The following is a 23773-nucleotide window of genomic DNA, read 5'->3' on the forward strand; positions in this document are numbered from 1 at the left end:
AGATTACGAAAAGTCGCCTAATTGTTTTGGAATTTGGAATCCTACGATTCGGAAAACGTATTTCATATTCTATTACAGCAGTTGTAGCATTATCATCACACATATCCAAATTGAATACCATATCAGCGTATTGCTCTATTGTAATAAATACGGTATTAATTCAATGACAAACCGGTAACGTTCAAACTAAAATTCCCAGGAAACCTTCGCTAACGACAGCGCAGTTTACAGAACCCGATATTCTTCATGTACTTTACAGAATGATTTAAACACTAATGCAGTATTGCGCAATGTTGATCAACTGTTTTTATTTTATTACCAACTTTGTATTAATAATTTATTGTATTTGTGTCATTAAAAAAATTATTATCTAAATAATTTTTATTTATTTTTATTTTACAGTTTTTGTGTAACTTCCAGTTTTTTAAATTTTTTAATAGTAAATTTTGTTTTTACAAATTTTTTACGTCTCCAAAAATGAATTTCCTTTTTCTTTACATTAAATAAGTACTTTTCTAATAAATGCAGTAATGTACTGTTACTAAATAAAATTCGAATTATTCTAACTTTTCTTTGTTTTATTCAACTTATCTTACACCATTTTGTTCAGAATTAAATTCTCTTAAGTTTTGTTTAAAGGTTTTATGTGTTTATTACCCATTTAACAAAGTTATTTTACGTCAAATATAAAAAACAGGTGTTTTTTACCTCAATTCATTGGTTTTTACCCCAGATTTTTTAAAAACTATTACAGATACGGTTCTGGAACTTATTTTATTCGATTTTTTCATGACAAAAATCAAACGCAATCACTAATTATGTCCCTTAACGTGCTAAAAATTTCAGTACTACCTCATTTCACTGGGGTGGCTGAGATCCGAGCGAAATTTTTCATTAGCCGTAACTCGCAAACAAAACATTTTAGAACATATGTTTTTATAAACCTTTTCCGTTATTTTCACAAATAGAGTACGTTATGGAAATCCCGGGAGAACTTCATGACACACGTTATATAAATATATTGTTTCTCAATTACAAGGACAAATTACTAGGAGTAAAGAAATTAGTGTTTCATTTTTTAATGTTGATAATTTTGATGCTTACAGAGTGTTTGGTATTTAAAAGTTGGGAGAAATTTAAAAAGTTTTTAGCCACACAGTCTATATTGTTATAAATTTTGACTAAAATATTATCGTAAAAAAAATTGTTAGGAAGAGGTATTTTCTAATACCTATAATCAAGAACCACGTGGAAAAAAATAGTTGTAACAAAATTTTTTGTTTGTTTATGAAGGTATAATTTAAAGAAAACCTCTAAGAATTATGGCAAATTACATACAGAAATTCCGTGTTTTCCGCCTATTTTCGGGATAAGGCAATTTCATGAAGTTTCAATGTGAAAACTATTAAAAAGAAAGACCTATTTTGACACCCTATTTTGAGACGGGCCTTTGTTATACTGACATGTGTTTTTAACTACGCTGATTAGGCACATATATGCAGCAGTTTCATAATTTCAGTTAAAAATGTTAACTGAAGGATTGTGAAGGGAAGAACATTTCACGCAAAATTGTTAGGAATTTCGGCCGTCTGTTAAGAAAGAATACCTTGCTTTAAATAATCCTACTATACATTATAGGCAATGTACTTGTAGAGATATTTTGTACTGAAAAAAAAAACCCTTTCTTAACCGAGAATCGAAATTAGGATGTTTTTGTAAACGTTTAGGATATGAAACTGAAGACGAAAAATATCATTTAAACGAAATACGAGTTAAAAGTTAGTTCTTAAGTATACTTAAAAAAAATTTCTTATTCAATCAAACAATTAATTTATGGATCGTTAAAATTGTACTGTCGCAAAAATATATATCTTTATAACTAATTCAATTTCTTAAAGATTAACTTCAAATGATGGCAAACCTTTACATCCATTAATATGGTTGATGTACAAATTGACATTGAATTTTATCATAACTGAATTCATTGTAAATCAATACACGTAGCGCAGCTATATATCATCTCCGATTAAAACTTCTCGATACTATTTTGGATTAAAATAACTACATGAAAACGCATTTTTGAAAGTATAATTTTATATACATCATAAAATTAAATTAGTTAGCCTAAATTATGGAACATATGACTGGGTACAGATCAGGTCGGTGGACCCTGGTCCGGGCTCCTTATGAATAAATACCCTTCATTCCCTGAAAGTAATCAAAATGATTAATATGTAAATATATTAATTACACTGATAAACATAATTTTTGTTTCCTAACATGCGATACATGATTTTAATTTGTTTTTTGATGCTGAAAACTAATATAAACTCAAAATCTTTCTCACACACCATTTTTGAAAAATGTTTAAATTTTAATTAAAGGATTTTTTCATTTTTCAACGGATAGTTAGCATTTTAAGCTTCTATAATTTATTCTGTTAGCTCATTTTTTATTATTTAACTTTGTTAACATACTTTGTATAAACAAACTAGACTATAAATAAACAATACTAGACAAATAATTAAATCATATCAGTCACATATTATGACATCATATCTAATACTGAAAAGTGAGCCTTCATGGACAAGACTAATCATGTCTGTACAGGTCAAAACATGTAGCTGAAAACACAGCGGTGTTATTTGTATTGAGCACTGGATTTAGGAATGAATTAATTTTGTTCAGTCTTATTGCTGCCTTAAGTTTGTTAACAGTGCAGTGTCATTATACCGCGAAATTGTGTAAACGATGTGGATGCCTTTTGTTATGTATGTGGTGAGTTTACTGTAAAATCAAACAGAAAAAAACATTACACCTTTAATTAAAAAATCATATCATTTGTACTTTCAGTGTAAAACTGGTAATCAGAATAAGACGAGGGCTCCTCGTATAATATGCACGAATTGTTCTGTATATTTAAGAGGATGGCTGAAAGGTACACAGAAGGCTTTGCCATTTGGTGTACCTATGGTTTAGCGTGAACCAAAGGATCATGTAACCGATTGTTACTTTTGTTTAACGAGTGTGTCTGGAATTTCTAAAAAATCTAAACAAACTGTAAAATATCCTTCATTGCAATCTGCAATCGGTCCGTACTTCAAAGTAAAATTATTCCAGTTCTTGAGCCACCTGTGAATGTATGTTTCGAAAGCAGCGACGAAGAATCAGGCAGTACTGAAGAAGACAACAATGATTTTGATTTTGATTTTGAATTATCTTCCGATAAGCCACATCTTATATCACAAGGTGAATTAAATGACTTGGTTAGGGATTTAAATTCATCAAAAAATTAAGCTGGACTGTTAGTATCAAGACTGCAAGGTTGGAATTTACTTCAAAAAAATACAAAACTTTCGGGCTTTCGAAGCCAACAAAAAGAAGTTTCTCAGTACTGTATTGATGAAAATAATTTTGTTTACTGCACAAATATGATGAGCTTATGTTGTACTTAGGACAAGTTAATAAACCTGAGGACTGGAACCTTTTCATATATTTGTCCAAATATAGTTTAAAAGTGGTTCTACAACACAACGGTAGCAAGTTTCCTTCGATATCAATCGCTTATGGTATTAATTTAAAAGAGACATACGATGTGATGAAAGACGTTCTGGAAAAAATAAATTATAAAAAACATAGCTGGAACATATATGGTGATTTGAAAGTTATAGCTATTTTGTTAGGCATGCAGTTAGGCTATACTAAGTACATGTGTTTTCTTTGCGAATGGGACAGCCGAGCTAGGGATAAACATTATGTTACTAAAGAGAAGAAGAAACGAGACAATTTAACTCCAAATGAGAAAAATATTATTCATGAGCCCTTAGTTGAACCCAAAAAAAATATTTTTACCCCCTCTCCGTATCAAGCTAGGACTAATGAAACATTTTGTAAAAGCAATGACGAAGGATAGTCCCGGATTTTTGTACATCAGGCAGAAATTTCCGAATGTAAGTGAAGGAAAAATTAAAGAAGAAATGTTTGTTGGTCCTCAAATAAGAGAGTTGGTCAAAGATAATGCATTTAACTCAATGTTAAATAATGTAGAAAGTGCAGCTTGGGCTTCATTTAAAGACGTTTGTAAATGTTTTCTCGGCAAACAAAAATCCGAAAATTACCACGATATTGTCCATCAACGTTTTTCTTCATACAGAGGTATGGGATGTAGTATGTCTTTGAAAATACATTTCCTCCACTCACATGTGGATTTTTTCCTGGACAACCTCGGAGATGTAAGTGACGAGCACGGTAACGTTTCCTCAAAGACATTTCGGTGATAGAAACCCGCTACAAAGTGAAGTGGAATACTAACATGTTAGCCGATTACTGTTGGACATTAATTCGGAATGTACCTGAGGGTATTTATAAAAGAAAAGATCAGCGAAAGCATTCTAACACAGGTATGGCCAAGAAAAATTATAAATTTTACAGGTTTTAACTATATTTTTCCTTTATTTTTTTTGAAGCGTAATTTATTTAAAACTAATGGTGATAGAAAAATTTGTATTTAAAGATCTGTAATGTACGCAAAAAAACAATTCAAGAAATGTTATCACTCTTAGAGAAACATTAACTTTTTTTTGTCTATCGGGGTTTTGGTAATAATAAAATAAAATGTTGCAAATCTCAAACAACTAATGTTAAAATATTTCTAATTTTTAGCAAGATTATCTGATAATAGACAGCAGCGCTCATCTTAGACTTCCGTTTCTGGGTAGTATTCCAGCAGTTTTCAGAATGTCACAATCGTCTCGCGAGTTCATTCACTAAAGGATATAGGAATATTTTTGTGCATTTAAAGGTTATGAAGATAATTATTTAACTTCTACGTTGAACAAAACCATGAGCCAAGCATGAATATTTAGTGTTAAATATTTATCAGAGTTATTTAGAATAATCAGTTTTTTTTTATTGTAGACGTTAAAAATAAAACTCTTAAGTTTACATAATGTAAATATTTTGAATATTCATTTTAAATAAAATAGATTTAAATACGTAACTTGTGAATCATGTTCTATACTCAGATTTTTTATTTATTTTATTTAAAGGAGAAAGAATCCGTAATTTATAAATATATAAAGAAAAGTGAAATGTTTGTTTGATTTACAGTAAACGCATTATTAAGAAACGGTAGTAGTAATAGTAGTAGCAGCGAGGGTAAACAAAATTAGCTCTCCTCATTTGTTTCCATGTTGCCAAAACAACAAAGAGGGAGAGAGAAATATAGCTTCGAATAGCGGGAACCCGGGCCAACTAGATTACTCTATTCTATTGTGTTATATTATCAGTTGCATCAGTCAAGATAACACAGAAAGGGAAAAATTTAACCGGTTAGTGTAGAAGACAGACTGCTTGATGATGCGTGCGTCCGCATTAATGCGCGTATGACAAGCGACTCGTTATCGTTGGCAGTCTGTCAACGATGTCTAAGATCCTGAACATCTTGCTCCAGAGAAATGATTCCCAGTATCCATGGGGATTTAATATCGCCGGTACACCGGGGGCACTTTATATAGATAAGGTCAGACAATATTTTGATTCGCTTAGTTTTGTTTACATTATTGAATTTTATGATAGCACAAACAAAATTTTAAACTTAAATTACTTGTCTTATTGAAAAAGGTAGAAAAGTTTTTTTATCCTATATCTAATCGTTTATTACATAAATACTTAAATTTATTTTATATTAAGGATATATTCACATACTTAATCGATTATAAAATGTTATATTGTATCGTAGAAAGGTATAATTTAGATATTAACAACACACTGAGCGACGTGTACAAACACGTCGATTTGTTTATAAGCTTTCGTAATTTTAACAACTTAGTTTTTGTGTTTTTTTTTTAATTTTCATGACATATTTATATCATGCCGTTTAAATTTACCTTTATAATTCTTTTATTAAGTGAATTGTTTATTTAAAATGCGATAACCTTTTATATTAAAAAAAAAAAGTATTTTTATCACAAATAATTGTAATTTGTGGGTTATTCTAAAAGAGATCTATTACAACATTACCAATTTTGTATGTCTCATCGACAGCTGCTCTGTAACAAAAAAAACAAAAAAAAAAATTTATTTTATCCTTTCAAGATTGATGTAATAAGCAGTATAGGTTTTAATTTTAATCTGTTTTAAAATGTAATGTTAATTTAATATAAGTTTATTTCGCTCATCTCATAAGATAACCAGTTTATTTTATAGAATTTAAATACAATTATTCAAACGCTATTTTTAAACAGTTAATGTTTACCGTAACATTCAACTAAACTGTTCAAATTTCGAATTTAGACATTAGCTTTTTTTTCTTTTAATTTGTTAGTTTTTATAAAAAAAAATCATATTTTTTATGCCCTAATGTCAATATAAAATACATTAGCAATTAAAAAGGGCTGGGAATTTGTTTAAAAAATATATTAAATATTAGTGTAAAATATTATTTTTTTTAAATTAAAATTTATATATTTTGTTGTAGAAGAGAGATAAGTTATTTATAAATTGTTAAAAACGGGAAAAACAAGTTAATTTTATATACCACTCTTTATAATTTCATATTTAAAAAAGATATCTCTTCAAAATATTATTTGTTCATTCATCTATAATCTTTAGTTTGCTATTTAACCTGTAGATAAATTATGAATTAAGAAAAAATTGGTTAGTTTAAAAATAAAATATAATATCAATGATTGCTTTTCAAAACTATATTTTTGGCCAATAACCTGTTAGGTGATTAACTGTAATTAAAAAAATTACAGTTAAACAAACTCTTTTTAAAAGATTTTTCTTATTTTGAAATTTTTAACAGCCTAAATCAATTTGAACGATTTAAAAAAAACGAATTTATTTACGTTGTGATTAATCCATTTGAGCAGATTATGTTAAAATTCACGAAATTTATCTTTATTGTAGTTCGTATAGTATAAACTGATTTTGAAGAAAAATTAACAAAAATAACGTTTGGTTTGTTTAATATTTTAGTATAAATTGATCGTAAAAGTGTTACAACGACGGAAAATTAAGATTTCGATATTTTTATAATTAGGAGAATTTAGCACCCATTAGACGTTTTTTTTTCAGAAGTGAAACCTATGTTTTTTTTACTGGTAATCAGTATTTTACAAATCTCCTGGTAAACTAAATTATTTTCACTAATTAAAATCTCAGTCAAAATCCGCAAAAATCAGTAGGATTTAAGCATCATAAACGACAAGATGTTCTTGCTATAATGCTGCAGAATTAAATTCCAAGCACAAGTAAAGGTATAATTCCTATTATTTGAAAGCCGTTATTACCGATTTAGTTCGATCTTTAGGGTTTAATAATAGTAATTGATTGTATTGCTTTTTACAGTGCCAACTACTTAGATAAAAATTGTAAACATGATAAACTTTAATAATAACAAAATAACTGGAAGTTTTAAAAATTCTTTGATATATTGAAGATATATATTTGATATGTGGAAGATAATTTATCAAATAATATTAATCAACTTTAATAGAATAAAAAAAAATTTAATTTTGGGCTAGTGTATTTCATTTATACATAAATTTAATACAATATATATTGTGCTATATGCCCGTCACGGCTTCGCCCGCGCTATATGGTTACATATGATTAATTGTGTCGACCAGTATTTTGGACAAATTTGAGCCAAATCGGGCAATAAATACAATTTTTCGAAATATCTCGACCTTAGCGCCACCTAGCGGGTCCAAACTAATTCAGAAACCTTTGCGGACGTGTGCAAAACAAGTCACAAACTTTTAATAAATCTTATTATCTTAATTATACAATCTATTCAAGTTTGTTAAATACTTTTTTTTTTATTTTTATTTTTTACTCCTTATTCACTAATGTGCTTTTTCACAGTCCTTTTTCTGAACACTTAAGAAAAAGTGTCAGAGCTTAGATACTTTTGCTTGCGAGATCTTCAGGTTTTTTCTTTTCGCTTAGGTAGTTTTTTGCTTGCTTGATCTCCCGGACGAATTAAAAAAATGTAACATTTTGTAATACGTATCTTGTCCGCACGGGTAATCTTCTATATTCTTCATATATAATGAAAAAAGTCTCTATGTTTGTTTTTTCGTAAATATCTCGACACCGGCGCCACCTAATGGGTCCATATTTTTGCAAAAATATTTATTTTCACGTAAGTAATCCAAACTAATTCTGCAACCTTCGCAGATGTGCGCACAGCTCACCAAAGTCGAATGAATGAAATAGGAACGCGTACGGGACAAACAAACATTAATTTATATATATATATAGATTAATTTATTATCAACGTATCGGTTTCTACGAAAGTTTTTTTTAATTTGCTGAGCAAGTTCCTTTCATGTAACTTAAGGGAAAGATTTTTTTTAATGAAAATAAAATAAAAAACACATATGATTATTTTGTGTCGGATAACTTTTTTAAATAGATAATTTGAAAACTTTTTCAATATTTGACGCTATCATTGCAGCATGATGTCAATTTTGTGTTCAGGTATCTTTACGTAAAAATTTAAGAATATTATTTGTATGCTAGACCTTATGCGGCCTCTTTATAATGTTTTTCTGCATTGTTTTATTTTAACAAGGTACTTGTATCTCGCGTTTGTGTTTCCAGCGAAAAGTTTTTCTTCGTTCGCGTTTTTTGTTTTATCTAAAAGTTATATAAAAACAAACATAAAAAAAATTATAAAATACATAAATAAAAACAGACCTTCTTGGCTGATGAGGTAGCGTCTCGGAATTTCGTGCGGACCTCCGGGGTTCAAATCGCGGTCTGAAATGGCATCTTTTCATACGCTACCAATTTCCACCGGGCTAATGACCAAAGCTGTTCATGTACACTCTTTCATAACAAGAGTAAAAAAAAAAATTAAATAAGGAATAAAAGTAAAAAAAAAGTTTCAATTCTTTAAATTCTGGCTTTTTTAAGTCAGCATTAAATTAAGGGTTGGTAAATTATCAATACCTGTTTATTTATAATTTGGTACTAACTTCTAAAAGTCGAAATTTAAAGAAGAATTGGAAAATTATTTAATTTTTTTTTTTAAATTTCAATTTCTGCAATGTTTGCATATGTATGCAATTTCTTGGTTTTATTTCTTTTCGTATGAAACGAATTACTTATGTATGATTTATTAAACATAATAAAGTAATAATTAATTACTTCACAGCAAAATATCTGTTAAGAATATAATATCTAACTATATTATTTATTTTAGCGTAAGCATAATATGAACAAAAAATAAATCATTTTAATAAATTTTTAAATAAATAATTATATTCATATCATCCATTATTTTATCGTTTACTTGTAAGAAATGAATCTTAATTTTTTTTCAAAGAAGGAAAGTCTTCTTTCAAGATAAGTCTTAATATCTTAATCAAATTAATATTATGAAATGAATGAAAGGTAATTATTTTACAAATCGAATTACTTGACTAATTCAGTTTTTTTTTTCTGTAATTTTTTTAGGTATATTTCATATGAAAGCTACTTATTGTAATGGGTACCATGACAATGACCATGACATAATCGACTTCCGGAAAATTTCGACATATCTTGGCATTTCACATCCCCTAGACTCCAAAACCACCGGCAGCTCAAAAGTTTATATAAACATTTATATATATATATATATATATATGTACATTGTTGTGGACACGATAACGGACGTAATTTTGCGCCAATCACTTTCAAATTGTTCCTTAAAAATAATTCGTCCTAAAATCTCGGTCGAGTTCGTTAACGGCCGTACTCGAACCGTGGGGTGAAATGGTGGGGGGGCTTTTTCGAAAAAAATATCGCTATTACTTTCGTATTAAGTAAAATATCGAATTCGTTTAAAGTTCCTACTATTCTTTGGATAACGGCCTAAAACTTGTGTAAGTAAAGTTTTTTGATATCACCAACCACTGGGGCACAGTGGGTGGAAAAAATCGGGTTTTGAAGACAAAAAATTATCATTCCTCCCTTAATACGCATAGTATCGAATCGGCTTAAAGTGGTCATTAGTCCTCTGAACATTACTAAAAGGTTTGTCTGAAACAACTTTTGATATGACCAACCCTTATGGTAAGGTATGACAAAAAATATACAAAATATCGCTATAAGTTTCTTATTAAGTAAAATATCGAATTCGTTTAAAGTTCCTACTATTCTTTGGATAAGGGCCTAAAACATATGTAACTAAATTTTTTTTATATCACCAACTAAGGCAAGGGTGACCAAAATGTTGCTGGAATTGGTGGATGATGGGGGGGGGGGGACTGTCGTATGCTAAACATGTAAAACTTTTTTTCACATGCAACCATTGTATTGAGTATGAAGTTTTTCTTAACTAAAGTTAACAAAAACTTCATACTAAAAAACTAAAAGATTTCCACTTTAATCTTTTTTATCTCCTAGTTAGTACCGTTGAAATCTACCTCCGCCTTCCCAGCGTGCCGAAAGGGATTTTTTTTTTGTTTATGAAATCCTTTCTACAACCCGATTAAAAAATTATCGCACTCAAGTTTGATGACAAATATCTTAAAAATTGATTCTTAGATTTTCAGAAATTATATTTAAAAATTTGACAAATTCAATTTTGCGTTTTGTTGATTCAGTTTAAAAATAATTTAAACACTTAATTTCAGAGGTTTTTTGATGAATGCGAAAAAGGCCCAATTTTCAAAATCTTTACTTTGGCTGATTATGACTCCCGAAATCTATAACTAGATTGTTTCAAATTTTGAAAAGTTTTTTGATCATGTTATTTTAAATGGTTCTACCAAGTTTTAAATCAGGAAATTTTATATTTTTCAATTTTTAGACTTCGTTATGGATTCAGTACAATAAATTGAAGTTATTTTGATTAGATTTTAAATAAAAATTGTTATATTTATTATCATATGTTAGATCTTGGAAAGGGTTCTAAATTATCAAATTCTTTTCGTTTAGACAACTATTATACTTGCTATGTTATTTACTTTTTATGTCTCTGCCTATATAATTATAAAAGTCGCTTAGTGATAAATTTATTTTATTACATTTTGACGAATAATGCTTCAAAATTTGAAATAATCGTGTTATGAATTTCATGAAATTTAGCAAAAGGCCTTTGGAATTGAAGTTATTAAACAGGCTGTTTTTTTCGGATTCATCTAAAAAGCCTCTGACATTTTTTTAATATCAACAAATGCCAAACTTAGCTAATTTTTTTATAAATTCTTTATGAAAATCTAAGAGTCTACTTACGAAAAATATTTATTTTCAAATTCGATTGCAAATAATATTTAATCGAATCGAAATTTACAATTATTTAAACTAAGTTTTTAATTAGTATTTAATTTAAATTATTTATAATTTTAAATTTGATAGGGCGTTTCAAGTTAAGCCGTAGCAGCCTACCTGGGTAGAAAGTCGTCCTCTCGTCCCGCCACATAAACTTATTTCTTTAAAATTCATCCCTTCTTCCATTTAAAAATATATGTAAGCTTTATAATAGTATTTATTATATAAAAATAGTGTTATACAATTAATTAGACTTTGCCCTTATTGCTAAATCCTCTTTATTGTTTACTTTAATTATTTTAGTTTTCCCATATTTATTTTCCTTTATCTCTTTCATTCCTTCCTCCAGGTCTGTTAACAATCTTTAAAGTATGTATGTGTGCCATTAGCTAGAATTACCATATCATCAACAAAACCTTATGCATCTTATTTTTTGTCCTGCTATACTTATTCCTTATTGTCTTTCAATATATTCCTTATCATATCTTCAGTGTAAATGTTGAATAGTTTCAGTGAAAGACAGCATTCTTGCCTAACACCTTGACCTAGACCCAGCCAGTCAGTAATATTTTTATTTACTTTCAATGCTGCTGATTGTCACATGCATAATTCTATAATTAATCTTCTGTCTTCCCATCCTATTTTTTCTCTTTAAGAATCTGTATTGTTTTCTCCCATTTGACTCTATCAAATGTCTTCTCTGAATCTATGAAATAAATCATTCCTCTTCTTCTACCTACAAAGATATGGCCTATATGATGCTTTATTTCCAGAGGATACTCACATATATTTCCTTCTTTTAAGGTTTTTGAACCAGTTGTTGGTTATAAATAATTTTTTTCTCTTGTCAAAATTCTACTTACCCTTCCTGTTACCCCTTCCATTCCGTACTCCAAAATCCAAAAATCCATAATCCAAAATTTCCTATCACTTCCTTTTTCACCTTCTCTGACCACAGCATTCCAGTCTTCCATCAACAATTTACAACAGTGCTTTTCTGATTTTATTACACTTTCAATATTCTCATGTATCTCTTTAATATCTTCTTTTTCATAATTCGATGTTGGCATATATACTTGTACGATAACTAAATCTTTTGATAACATTCCAATCCTTAATGATATTAATCTATAACTTACATAACATACATTTTGCATCTGATTTGCTTTATTCCTCATAATTATTGCCACACTGTTTTTTCCTTTCTTCCAGAATAGAATTTTATAACGTCTCCACTCTTCATTTCACCCTGTCTATCCCACCTTACTTCAATAAGTCCTAATGTATCCATTTTATTTATCTTCATCAACTCCTTGAGATTGTCTAACTTTGCATTCTGTAACAAAATTTTGACATTCCAAATTTGTATATGCAATAGGTCCTTTAACTTCTTTGTTGCTTCTCCCAGAGATCCAAATAAGAAGATATTTTAACTCTGGATCATTTAACAGAAGCCAGTATCATAGTGCAATGCAAGGAATTGTCACTAGGAACTTTAATACAGTGTCTTTCTATTACCTTCTGTATTCTAATGCTGTTGAAGAATGCCATTCTTCTTGAAGAAGTTCCTCTGGTTTTGGAGGTAGTGTCCCTCCTGCTGAGCAATAGGGCACTCTGTAATTACTCCTGCTCATCCACCCTCTTAGGAGGCTCTTGGGACTTATAGCAGGAAATTTCTTATACCAGGAGTAACTTGGTCCTTTCATTCATTAGCTGCTTGTATATACTAACAACTAACTTGATTTTTGTATAGTTGTTGCACCTTCTCTACTACAGGGTGGTGAATAACTGAATTTTCCCCTTCACTGAATCTCTAATCTTAAGAGCATTTCCAAGATTTTCTAGTATTTTTAGAGAATGTAAACATATTTTTAATTAATTTTATTATACAAAATTTTATTATACTGTCATGGGCTTGTAACTAGTTTATGCACTTGTAATGTTTGAACATTACACATGGTAGGAATTTGATCCCTTTTACTAATAATCTTATATTTTAAAGCTCTAAAACCTACAAGTTTATTTTAATTTAACATTTGACATTTTAAAGTACTAGCAACCTAAATATAAAAATGTACACTTTGCATTTACTACCAAGATTAGTTATGTATGAGAATGGTTCCACTTATTCACTGAACAAGCCTCAGTTTATTTATTTAAATTAAATCACTTCATTTGTAGATTTTTAAACCATTCAATTAAAAATTATTTAATGAACCCATACATTTTGGTATGATACATAAAATTTGGCTCATGTATGATAAAACTGCTGAGAAAGAAGAGAAGAAAATAGTTTTCTATATCATTTTTTCACAATATTTTATATTTCCACTAGGATTATCATAATTGATTTGAAAGTTATTTTCTGCCCTTCCTAGCAGATACATTCTTTGTTTGCTACATTTTTAGGGAACTACAAATGTTAAAGTGACAGGGCAAGGAACGTCAGAAAATAACACTCACATCAAGTTTTATACATATATATATATATATATATATATATGTAAGGACATCTATAACTTCTTTTTTTTGTAAGATTCTGGCTTTATAAATTTCTGTTAAAAAAATAAATTTTGTTATGCATCACTTGGAAACATAACGAAGTGAATTAGAAAAAAATAATATTTTGAAGAAAAATGAATTTGATGGTTGACACAGTTTCATAATGGTAAAAGTGAGACTCGAATGGAATTAAGTGATGATTAATAAATCTACATCCAATTTTTTTTAGCTTCAAACTAGTAAATGTTACTGATAAAGTTACTAAAAATACTACAAAAAACCTAATATTTTTCTGAGATTCCATGACTTACATTTAGAATCTATTATTTTTACGTGCGTAGTTAATTTTAATTTTATTGTAAGTGTCCTCAACCCTCATTTCAATTTGTTGAAGATCTCTTTGGATTTCTCCAACATATTTTCTACAGGTTTTTTGTAAATATTCCTTGTGACCAGTTGTTTTAGAATTCGGTTCTCAGGTATTCTTAATACATGGAAAAAATGGGAAATCTTTAATTTTTTTATTGTACTGAGAATTGGGTCAACTTGTTTGTAGACTGTTTCATTTGTAGCAATTCCCTGACTCAATCCTTTTGATAACTTTTATTTAAACAAGTTCTGATAATTCACCTTTCTCTTTTAAGTAACTGGTCCATTTTACTTTCATTCTTAATCTGAAAGATAGTCTCACAAGCATAAATCGCCACCAGAAGAACTAATCCATTATAGTGGTGAATTTTGGATTTTATTGAGAGATATTTTTTATTGAATTTTTGCCAAGTTAGAGTTTGTGCTCTTTTAATTTTAGTTATTCTGTTTTGACATGTTTGTTTTTCCTTCAATCTGCAGTGAATGATTTCACCTGAGTATTTAAATTGTTCAACTATTTTTATTTCTTTATCGTTAACTTTGATTTTGCTTATACAGAAGGATGGTGAGTGGATTATACCAGTCGTCCAGTGTTCTGGAAGTGTTTCTTCTTTCCACATTCCTATCAAATGTCTGTGCAATTCTACCACTGTGTTTTGACTGGCATTTTTCCAAACTTCCACAAACACTTGATCTTCACCACAAGCTTTGCAGTTTTTCAATTCTTTTATTGCTTGTGTTAATTTGATGTAGGATGGGGATCAGCTTCTTCCCATTTAGAGAGGACTTCTGGATTGGTTTCTACTTGGAGCAATTCTGCCAATTCTTCACAATTATAAAGTTTTTTGAACACTTCAGCCAGGAATTTAGCATTTTCTGAACTACTGTGGGCTATATTTTACCTTCTTCATCTTTTAGCATTAGTGTAGGGGGGTCGAATTTTTGCAGATATTTACAAATGTTCTGAAATAATCTCTTGATTTATTTTTGTTAAAATTTTCTTCTATTTGATAAAACATGTACTTGTGGAAATTTTGTTTAGTATTTCTAATTATTTTGTCGGTCAGTTTTCTTTGGAGGATGAAGTTTTCATAAGAGTCTTCTGTTTTCTGTATCTGAAGACTTATCCAGGCTTGGTGTCTTTTCTCTATTGCGAGAACACATTCCCCATTCAACCATTGGTGCTTTTTCCTGGGTTTTAATGAGACTAGTTCTTCTGCTATTGATTTTAATTTTGAAACAAGGTCATTTAAATTTTGAGTAATTTTTAATTCTTTTTCAGTTTTATTTAGATATGTTTCATTGTTAATTAGAGTTGCCAGGTCGAATTTCTTTTTAGTTTTGTTAATTGATTTCTTCTTTTTTTTATATTTATTTTCACGATGTAGTGGATGGAGCCTGAGTCAGTTCCTCTCAGGACTTTTACATCGTGAATTTCTCTATGGAAATCTTTATCCATGAAGACATGGTCTATTTACCATTCTTCTTTTTTATAATCGGGGTGTTTCCATGCTTTGAATTTATAGGATAACCTTTTAAAACAGGCGGATTTAGAGATAAGGCTATTATTTCTACAAATATCGATTGTCTGGAGGCCATTTTTGTTAGTTTTTTGCTCAACTGGCCATTTACCTATTATGTCTCTATCTCTTTTCCTTTCCAAGTTGGGTGTTGAAATCTCCAACTAAAATATATACTTGGGTACTTTTATTACTGTTTGATCCAAAAGATCCCAACATTTTGTACCTTTTCTCATTTCCCTTTAATGCTGTTTTTGCTGTTAGTTGGAGTATGCATGTTAATGATTGTGTAAATTTGGTTCATGACTTAAAGGTCAAAGTGGTCGAACTGGGGAACTGTGATTTAAATTCTATTATGGAGTCTATAATTTTTAAATTTACAAGAAATCCACATCCAAATTGAGAAACGCAATTCCTCATAATTCTTTTTCCTGGCATTCCTTTGTATAGTATATATTCCTTTGTATAGTATATGATTGTTGCCCCACCGGATCCGAGTGGCAACTTTTCAGTGACATCATTGCGACTGCTGATGGTGGATTTTTTCCCAGAACACCTTCCACATTAGACTGTCTAAGGTGCAACCTTGGTTGTGGAAATGGATTCCTGAGTTACAATCCCAGGTGTTAGCTGGAAAGCAATTCCAATTTAGTTCACTCAAGAGATTCTCCATTATCTCTTAAGCTATTGAGCCGAACCACGTGGAAGCTCGAATCCAAAACTAAGCAGAGATTGTTAAGTGTGGAGGAAAGCTATTTCTCCAAAACTTGTCTTAAAAAAAATTGTTCAGCCCTCATTTCCCTGAAGGAGAATAATGGGATTAACTTACCATAACTTAACACAATATAGCGTGATGCTTTGATTTGTCCCATTTAAAAACAGGAGAGTGGTTTTAAATCAAAGTAAAATCTTAAAACAGAAGAATAAGTGTAATATAATTGTATTCTTTTGTACTAAAGTTAGTTATGAAAAAATAATACTCCATGTGATAAATCACCATAAGGATTTTATAAGTTCCATTTACATTTTGCATTGATGAAGAAAATGTTTTCAGCTGAGTACAACAGCACAAGTAGAGAGAATACTGAAAAATTGCAGTTCAGTATTATTTTTCTTGTTTATTTAATTTTCTTCAGTTATTGCAGCTATACCTGTAAAAAAAATTTCAGCAGAAAATTTATTTTCTTTAAAAAAAAATTTATTTTTTTTGTTTTTAAAGAAATACACATTCTTAAAACTAATAAAAAAATAAAGAAAAGGTTTTGGGCTTTTCTTAATAATGAAAAAGTTCTGGTGAAGGAATTTATATATCTACCAAATATTAACACCTCTAATGAACCATAAAATTGTCCTTCTAGTGCAGACAGAGATCAGATGTCGAGGAACTGAATTTATTTTTTATTGTTAATAAGAATTAATTATTGTTTTACAGAAATTCCAATTAAGAAAATAATAATAAATAATCTTCATTTTAGTACTGTACATTCAATTACATGAAATGATGTTACTCTAAAGATAGCGCTCTCACTATGACACAATGTAAATATATGTGATTAAATTTTTTCCCCATTAAACTTTAATCAATTGTGTTGAAAACAGATTATAATTTAATTATGGCAGTAATCCGTAAGTGTATAATACTAGTAAAAAAATGTTAAACAATAAGGTCAGTGAGAGTGGATTAAATGTGTTTAAACATATAAATTAGTATTATTTTTTTAGATTAGTGTTATTTTTATTCTATTTCTGATTATAGTAATTCAGTAGATGAATAAACAGAACGAGAATTTACTGTCTTCTTTACAATGGAACATTATTGTTATTTCGACTTGTTTATTAAAATAAATATATTTAGTACTTACGATCTCACATTATTTAATGTCTTGGTTTATAGTTCTCCACGTGGACAGTAAACTGTCCGGGCAAAGTATTGAGTAACATACGAGCACGATGTTTATTTTCGGTATCAACGGTACGACTCTGATGATGATCATCCTCGTAAATTTCTCGCGTAGCTTAAAAATCGTTTCTTAAATAAATATTATGTATTTTGTTTATAACATTACTCTGGCAACGGATACAGTTCTCTCAGATTATTTACTCTTACTTTTAATTTATTTTGATCAAATAACTACGTTGCCTTGAATTTAGTAAAATTTTTACTTTGCTGGAATTATTTTCCCAAAATTTATTCTATGCTCACATTTTTTTCGATAAAACCGAATGTGCGATTGCTGTTTTATACATAAGTTAGTATTTTCTTACTTTTAAAAAGCAGTTTCTAACGATTTCTGCTCTCTTCCGTCCAACGCATCAGAAAGGTCTGTTCGGATTTAATGAAAATAGAAATTTCATAAACCTAAACGAGTTGAGTTTGACCTTTGGTTCATTTAAAAGCAATAAAATGATCAACAACTAAATATCGCTACTAAATTCTCCACATACATTCTTTCTGACGGATATCCACTTGATAACCGAGGTGGATAATGCCAGAAAATTATTCTATGGTGAGTAAAAATTAAAGTTTAAGGCCAATGTTATTTGCTTATATTAAATTTTTTTTAATGACCTCAATCATTGAATCGAGAAGAGCCTTTGTTTCAAATGCGTTCGCCCATTAGAGGGAGAAAAATAATGAGTAGCTACAAGGAATACATGAAAACCCCGACCTAACAGCAGTGTAGTTAAGTTTCACTTGAATATCAAATATTTTGAAATTTGGCCTCCTGTCAATCGCTAATTTTGGCAGAGAAGAGAAGAGAGATAATTAAGAACAGAAGTTCTTAATTATTCTCCAGATTCTCTTGGTATTATTATTATTTTATTCACAGATGATATAATTAAAAATAAAAAATGCCAGTAGTTAAAATTTTACGTATCGTATAGATTATGAATGATTTGCCGTTTTTGCTGATAACAAAATTGTTTTACCTGCAAAATACATTAGAGTTAACAAAATTCTTCACCAGTTCTGCGCAAGAAAACCGACTTTTCGTTGTTTTATTTTGTTTCCTTTTGAAAAAGCATCAACTCATTCAAATGTAAAATTTTACAAAAAAAAAAAAAAATAAATAAATAAAAATCTTTGATCCCTATAAAATAGTTACGTCGAAAAGAAGTAAAATTAAAAAAACTAAAAAAAAAAAAAAAAAAAAACAAGTTTGAACTCACTCACTACTGTGACTCAATGCATAAGAGCGTATGAAAAAAATACCACTTCCAGTCAACATAACCTCAAAATCTTTTTCGACCTTAATTGAATGTAAATTAAAAACGACTTAACCAATTTCATCAAATTTTCTCATGCATAACTTCAGATACATACTACAGCTTATATAAATTTCATTTAAATTAATCTAGTAGTTTTAGAGATTTTCGAGCCACAAAATTTTACACAAAGGCATATGAATATAGGCATATATAAGGAAACACGATTATTTTAAAGAAAATTGTATTTTCGTACTTCTCATACCTCAACACGTAAAAACATTCATTTTTACCCCTCTCCCAACACCTCCGTGTGGCGGAAAATAATATCGTACTTTTCTTCAAAAAGTTGGTACATTTTCTTCTAAATGCATGAGTGTAAATGAAGTGTAGTCTTGTACAGTCTCAGTTCGACCATTCCTGAGATGTGTGGTTAATTGAAACCCTACCACCAAAGAACACCGGTATCCACGATCTAGTATTCAAATCCATGTAAAAATAACTGACTTTTGCTAGGACTTGAACGCTGGAAATCTCGACTTCCAAATCAGCTGATTTGGAAAGACGCGTTCACCACTAGACCAACCCGGTGGGTTGTACGACGCCTATCTAACCAGTCTAGTCTCTCCGTTGGTAGTGCCCACACGGAATTGCGAAAGTGTTTAAATATCATCTGTACAGAATTCATTTTTGTTGTTCACAAGTTGTTATCTACATACACTGGAGAACGTGTACCTTTCTGTCAGTGGTTCATGTCATCTGTAACGCCAGACGGGGAAAAACTCGATGACTGGTTTTGGTCTGATGAGGCATGGTTCCACCTTAATGACTATGTGAATGCACAGAATTCGCGCATTTGGTGTACGGAATATCCACATCAGGGACAAAAGTGGGTGTTTGGTGTGCAATGTCACGTAGGCGAATCTTCATGGCACAGTGAACAATGAGCGCAACATTCAGATGGTGTAACAATTTGTAAGCACTATATCTGCAGACGGCTAGAGTACACGCGATTTCAGCAGGACAACGCTGCGGCTCACAGTCAATAACACTATGACTTTCTTGGATCAGTATTTTCATGGACAAGAGATTTCAAAGGGGTTGTGTTTCAAAGCGGTCTCCCGACTTATCCCCTCCTAACTTTTTCTTGTGGGGATGCCTTAAGGATGCTGCTTGCAAAACTCATCAATGCTCTCACACCATTCCCGAATTGCAGAGCGAAATTGAATGATGGGTCCTTGAAATTCCTCAACAATCGTTACAACATGTGTTCTTATGTGAACCGTTCTTATCCGCTCTCTCTGTGAACCGTTATGTGTACCGTTCTTATGTGAACAAGAACATGCGACGTCGTATTCAATTATGTGATTGGCATAATGAAAACCACTTTCAACTACTATTTTAACTTAATTTCTCATAAGGTTGCGTCACTTTTTGAACACTATATTAAACATCTATTTGCCAACATTCAGAACAATAGTGTTTTGAATTCAAAATCAGAATAAATAAAATTAAAATACAGTACTCAAAATTTACAGTATGATCAAAGGTTAAGTAATACCGAATCGAACCCTAAATGTGCCGCACACCGCAACTTATCGTATATAATTATTAGTAATATGAACAAGACTCCATGAGACTTTTAAATTATTATTTAGATTAGACTTTATTTTAACACTCATGTATTAATATCTTTGGCATTATTAGCTTTTATGTTTGCTCTAGGTATTCCATAGAATGGAACGTTTTATAATTATTTGTGAAATTATGATTGGAATAAATTTGAATTTTAATACTTTAGAAAAATTACGTTTTTTGGAATACTTAGGCGAGTTTAATTTAGGCAAGTTTAATTTCAATTTAGTAAAATTTAACCAAAACCACTCTAGAGTATGCTTAACAATAAAATGTTTCTCCATTTTATTTAAATGAAAAAAATTGTTGTTATTCGTAAGTTATGTATCCTAAAAAATACTTTCTTATTTTTGTTTATTTTTACTTGTACAAAGTAAAGGAAGTATTGTGATCGCGAAAAGTTTCGGTTTTCAAATTTCAACGGGAATATCCATTTTGACCATCCCTGAATAAATTTTGACTAGTTTCAACGTGACGTCTGTACGTACCTCGCATAACTCAAAAACGATTAGCTTAGGATGTTGAAATTTTGGATTTAGGACTGTTGTAACATCTAGTTGTGCGCCTCCCCTTTTGATTGCAATCGGTTGACTCAAAAGTATCCAAGAAAGCACAAAATACAATATTTTTTATGGATTTTGAACTTTTTCTTAACTGTAGTAATAAGCCTTCATTGAGAGCTTTTCAACGATATATCATAAGTGGTACTTATTTTCATTTGTTCCAGAGTTATAGCCCAATAAAATTTTAATTAATGAAATATTTGGATCTTACAAGGAAAACCCACATCGGTTCGAATCCCACTTTGTTTCCTTTTTTTTAATATATTTAAAAAAAATTTAAATACATTGATTTATTCATAAGTAATCTCTGATTGTAAAAATGTTTTGCGATAAATAAATTCAATAATAACAACAAAAAAAGTATGAAAAAATATCAAAAGTTTTTAATGAAATAAAATTTTATGTTCTTTTAATTTAAAAAAAATGTGTATGTGTAATTTTATAGGCGTACAAGGAAGTCATGTGGTGTCCACATCAGAATTTTTTAAATAGATTTTTAAAATATTGTACCAGAATCATTTTTTTAACAAGAAATTTATTTAAACAGATAATCATATTTAGTTTTATTTTTTGTTTTCCAATGTCTGTAGTGTAAATATTCATCCTTAATAGATAATAACCTCTGGATAAATCATTATTTATATTAAATGTATGTGTGCGTTTAATTATAAGTAATATTTCATTGTGTTAAATAAAAAAATGTAAGTCCGTGTATGTTCATTACTTTGTACTTTTAACAATTGTATAACATTTTTATTTTATTTATTTTAAATAAATACAAGTACAAAAAAAATCTGTGGTTTTGTCATAAACAAAATTTTTGTTTAAGACGAACTATTGTTATTTTATTGTGATCATCAATATACAACGAATATTCCATTTTAGAGAAACATAACACACACATGATTTGTTACTTCCCCTCGTATGGGCTCAATAATTAGGAGGTTTGATTTCATTTGAAAATGGAAAAAATTCTCCTAGTGGAGAAAATTCTTTTACTTACATTTGCATCTTTTTTAAATTAGTGAAAATCCACTTTAATTTGTGACAGTACCTGAACTTTTATCAGTGGAAATGGTAAAGGAGCGTATAATAAACGTAAAAAAAATAAATGCGTGAGTGGGGGTGGTGGAGGGTTGATTTGGGGGGTTGAAAAGAGGTGAAAAATGTTATTATTGCGATTTCCGGCGAAAGTTGACGTCAAGAAATTTGTGTTTAAGACATAGAAAGGTATACTCTCATCAAGTTTAGTCAAAATTAAATTATTTCTACGGAAATTAAAAATAAAAAACGAAAAAAGGGAAAATTTTTCGCATTTTTCTAGGAAATTTTAAGGTCATGTTAAAAAGCGACCGCTACAAAAGTTGTAGATTTTTGCATGATCTACAACTTTTGTATTGTATTGAAAAAAAATTTTTTTCAATCACTCAAATCACCCCTCCACCACCTTTACTCACGCATTTATTATTTTTTTTACGTTTATTATAAGCCCCTTTACCATTTTCACTTATAAAAGTCCAGGTAATACATTTTTTTTTCTCTAAGTGTAATTTGGTTGGACTCATTAGTCGCTCCTACATATATTATTTGTGTATTGCTTTATTTACAATCGGTTTACTGAACAATGAAACTATAAATAAGTAAATTGTACAATTAGTAATGACGTAAAAACCCCTCTTTCACGTAATTTTTTTATTTTTATCTGAATATTAATATAATGTTTACTAGATTTTCGACTTGTCTTTTATTTTTTGTTATTTATCCAGTGATATCTCCCAAGACAATACAATAAAATTTTTAACAACGTACAATTCAATAAAAAGTATAACGAATAAAAATATAACTAAGCGTAACTAAGTACAAACAATTAGAAAATTAAAGAACAAAAAAGTTTAAATGGTAAGGTAACATATAGGTATTGAGAACAATAAAATTAAATGGTTTACAAAACAGAACAAGCAATTGAGTATAAAATAATTGTCACAAGTCAAACATGTGTAAAACACAAAACGTAACAAATTAACACTGGTCACATATAAGAAACAAAATAAAAAACACGAAACTTAAACAGTTCGTAAACAACAAAACGAAGAATTCATATTACTAAATTAAAATAATTTCTAAATAATATCGGCAAAAAATTTCAGTAGTAAAAGGATGATAACAACACACAACAGTCTCTAGATTCAGTACATGCAGCCTCTTTAGTCGTCTCACATCTTCACTATTATCCAAAAGTTAACAGCTAGATGGTGGATTAGTCGGTAGATTTCTTCATGAATAGATGGCATCCCCTAGGTAAACGTAGATCTCCTAGTTCTTCGCAAATCATGGCTCGTCCGAAATTTTTCTCAGCACATTTTTTTGGAACCTTTGGATGTTGATATTGCTGTTACTCGCCGCACCCCAAAATTATATCCCGTAAGCCCATATTGGCTTTAAAAACGCCTTCTAAAACAACAGTTTGTTATTTAACGATAAGACGGACCTTCTTCCTACCAGTTCAACCGCCTAAGTTTGATATTCAATTGTTTCCTCTTTTCTCACACATGATTTTCCATGTTAGGCGGCGGTGTAAATGAAGTTCTAGGTGTCGCACGTTATCCGTATGGACATCTAGGCAGACTCGTGAGCAAACTCTCTCCTCATCGCAAACGTCACATGACTCGACTTTTCAATATTAATATTTACCTTCCGTTTAACTAG

The 23773-nt window shown here is 29.8% G+C and overlaps 1 protein-coding gene across 5 annotated transcripts in view; it reads left to right on the top strand.

Moving 5' to 3' along the window:
- The first annotated feature begins 5286 nt into the window (after positions 1 to 5286).
- LOC142322226 (uncharacterized) overlaps positions 5287 to 23773 on the top strand; it is a 282710-nt gene continuing 264223 nt past the window's right edge. For 4 of the 5 annotated variants that reach the window (XM_075361049.1, XM_075361050.1, XM_075361051.1 and 1 more), the window contains exon 1: positions 5288 to 5521. In XM_075361049.1, coding sequence (XP_075217164.1) covers positions 5423 to 5521 — 99 coding nt within the window. In that variant the 5' untranslated portion in view covers positions 5288 to 5422. Of the gene's footprint in view, positions 5522 to 23773 lie in introns of all 5 variants that reach the window. The other variant, XM_075361052.1, reaches the window with a different exon arrangement.

The sequence above is a fragment of the Lycorma delicatula genome, chromosome 3 (assembly GCF_047948215.1).
Source record: "Lycorma delicatula isolate Av1 chromosome 3, ASM4794821v1, whole genome shotgun sequence".
NCBI classification, from domain to species: domain Eukaryota; kingdom Metazoa; phylum Arthropoda; class Insecta; order Hemiptera; family Fulgoridae; genus Lycorma; species Lycorma delicatula.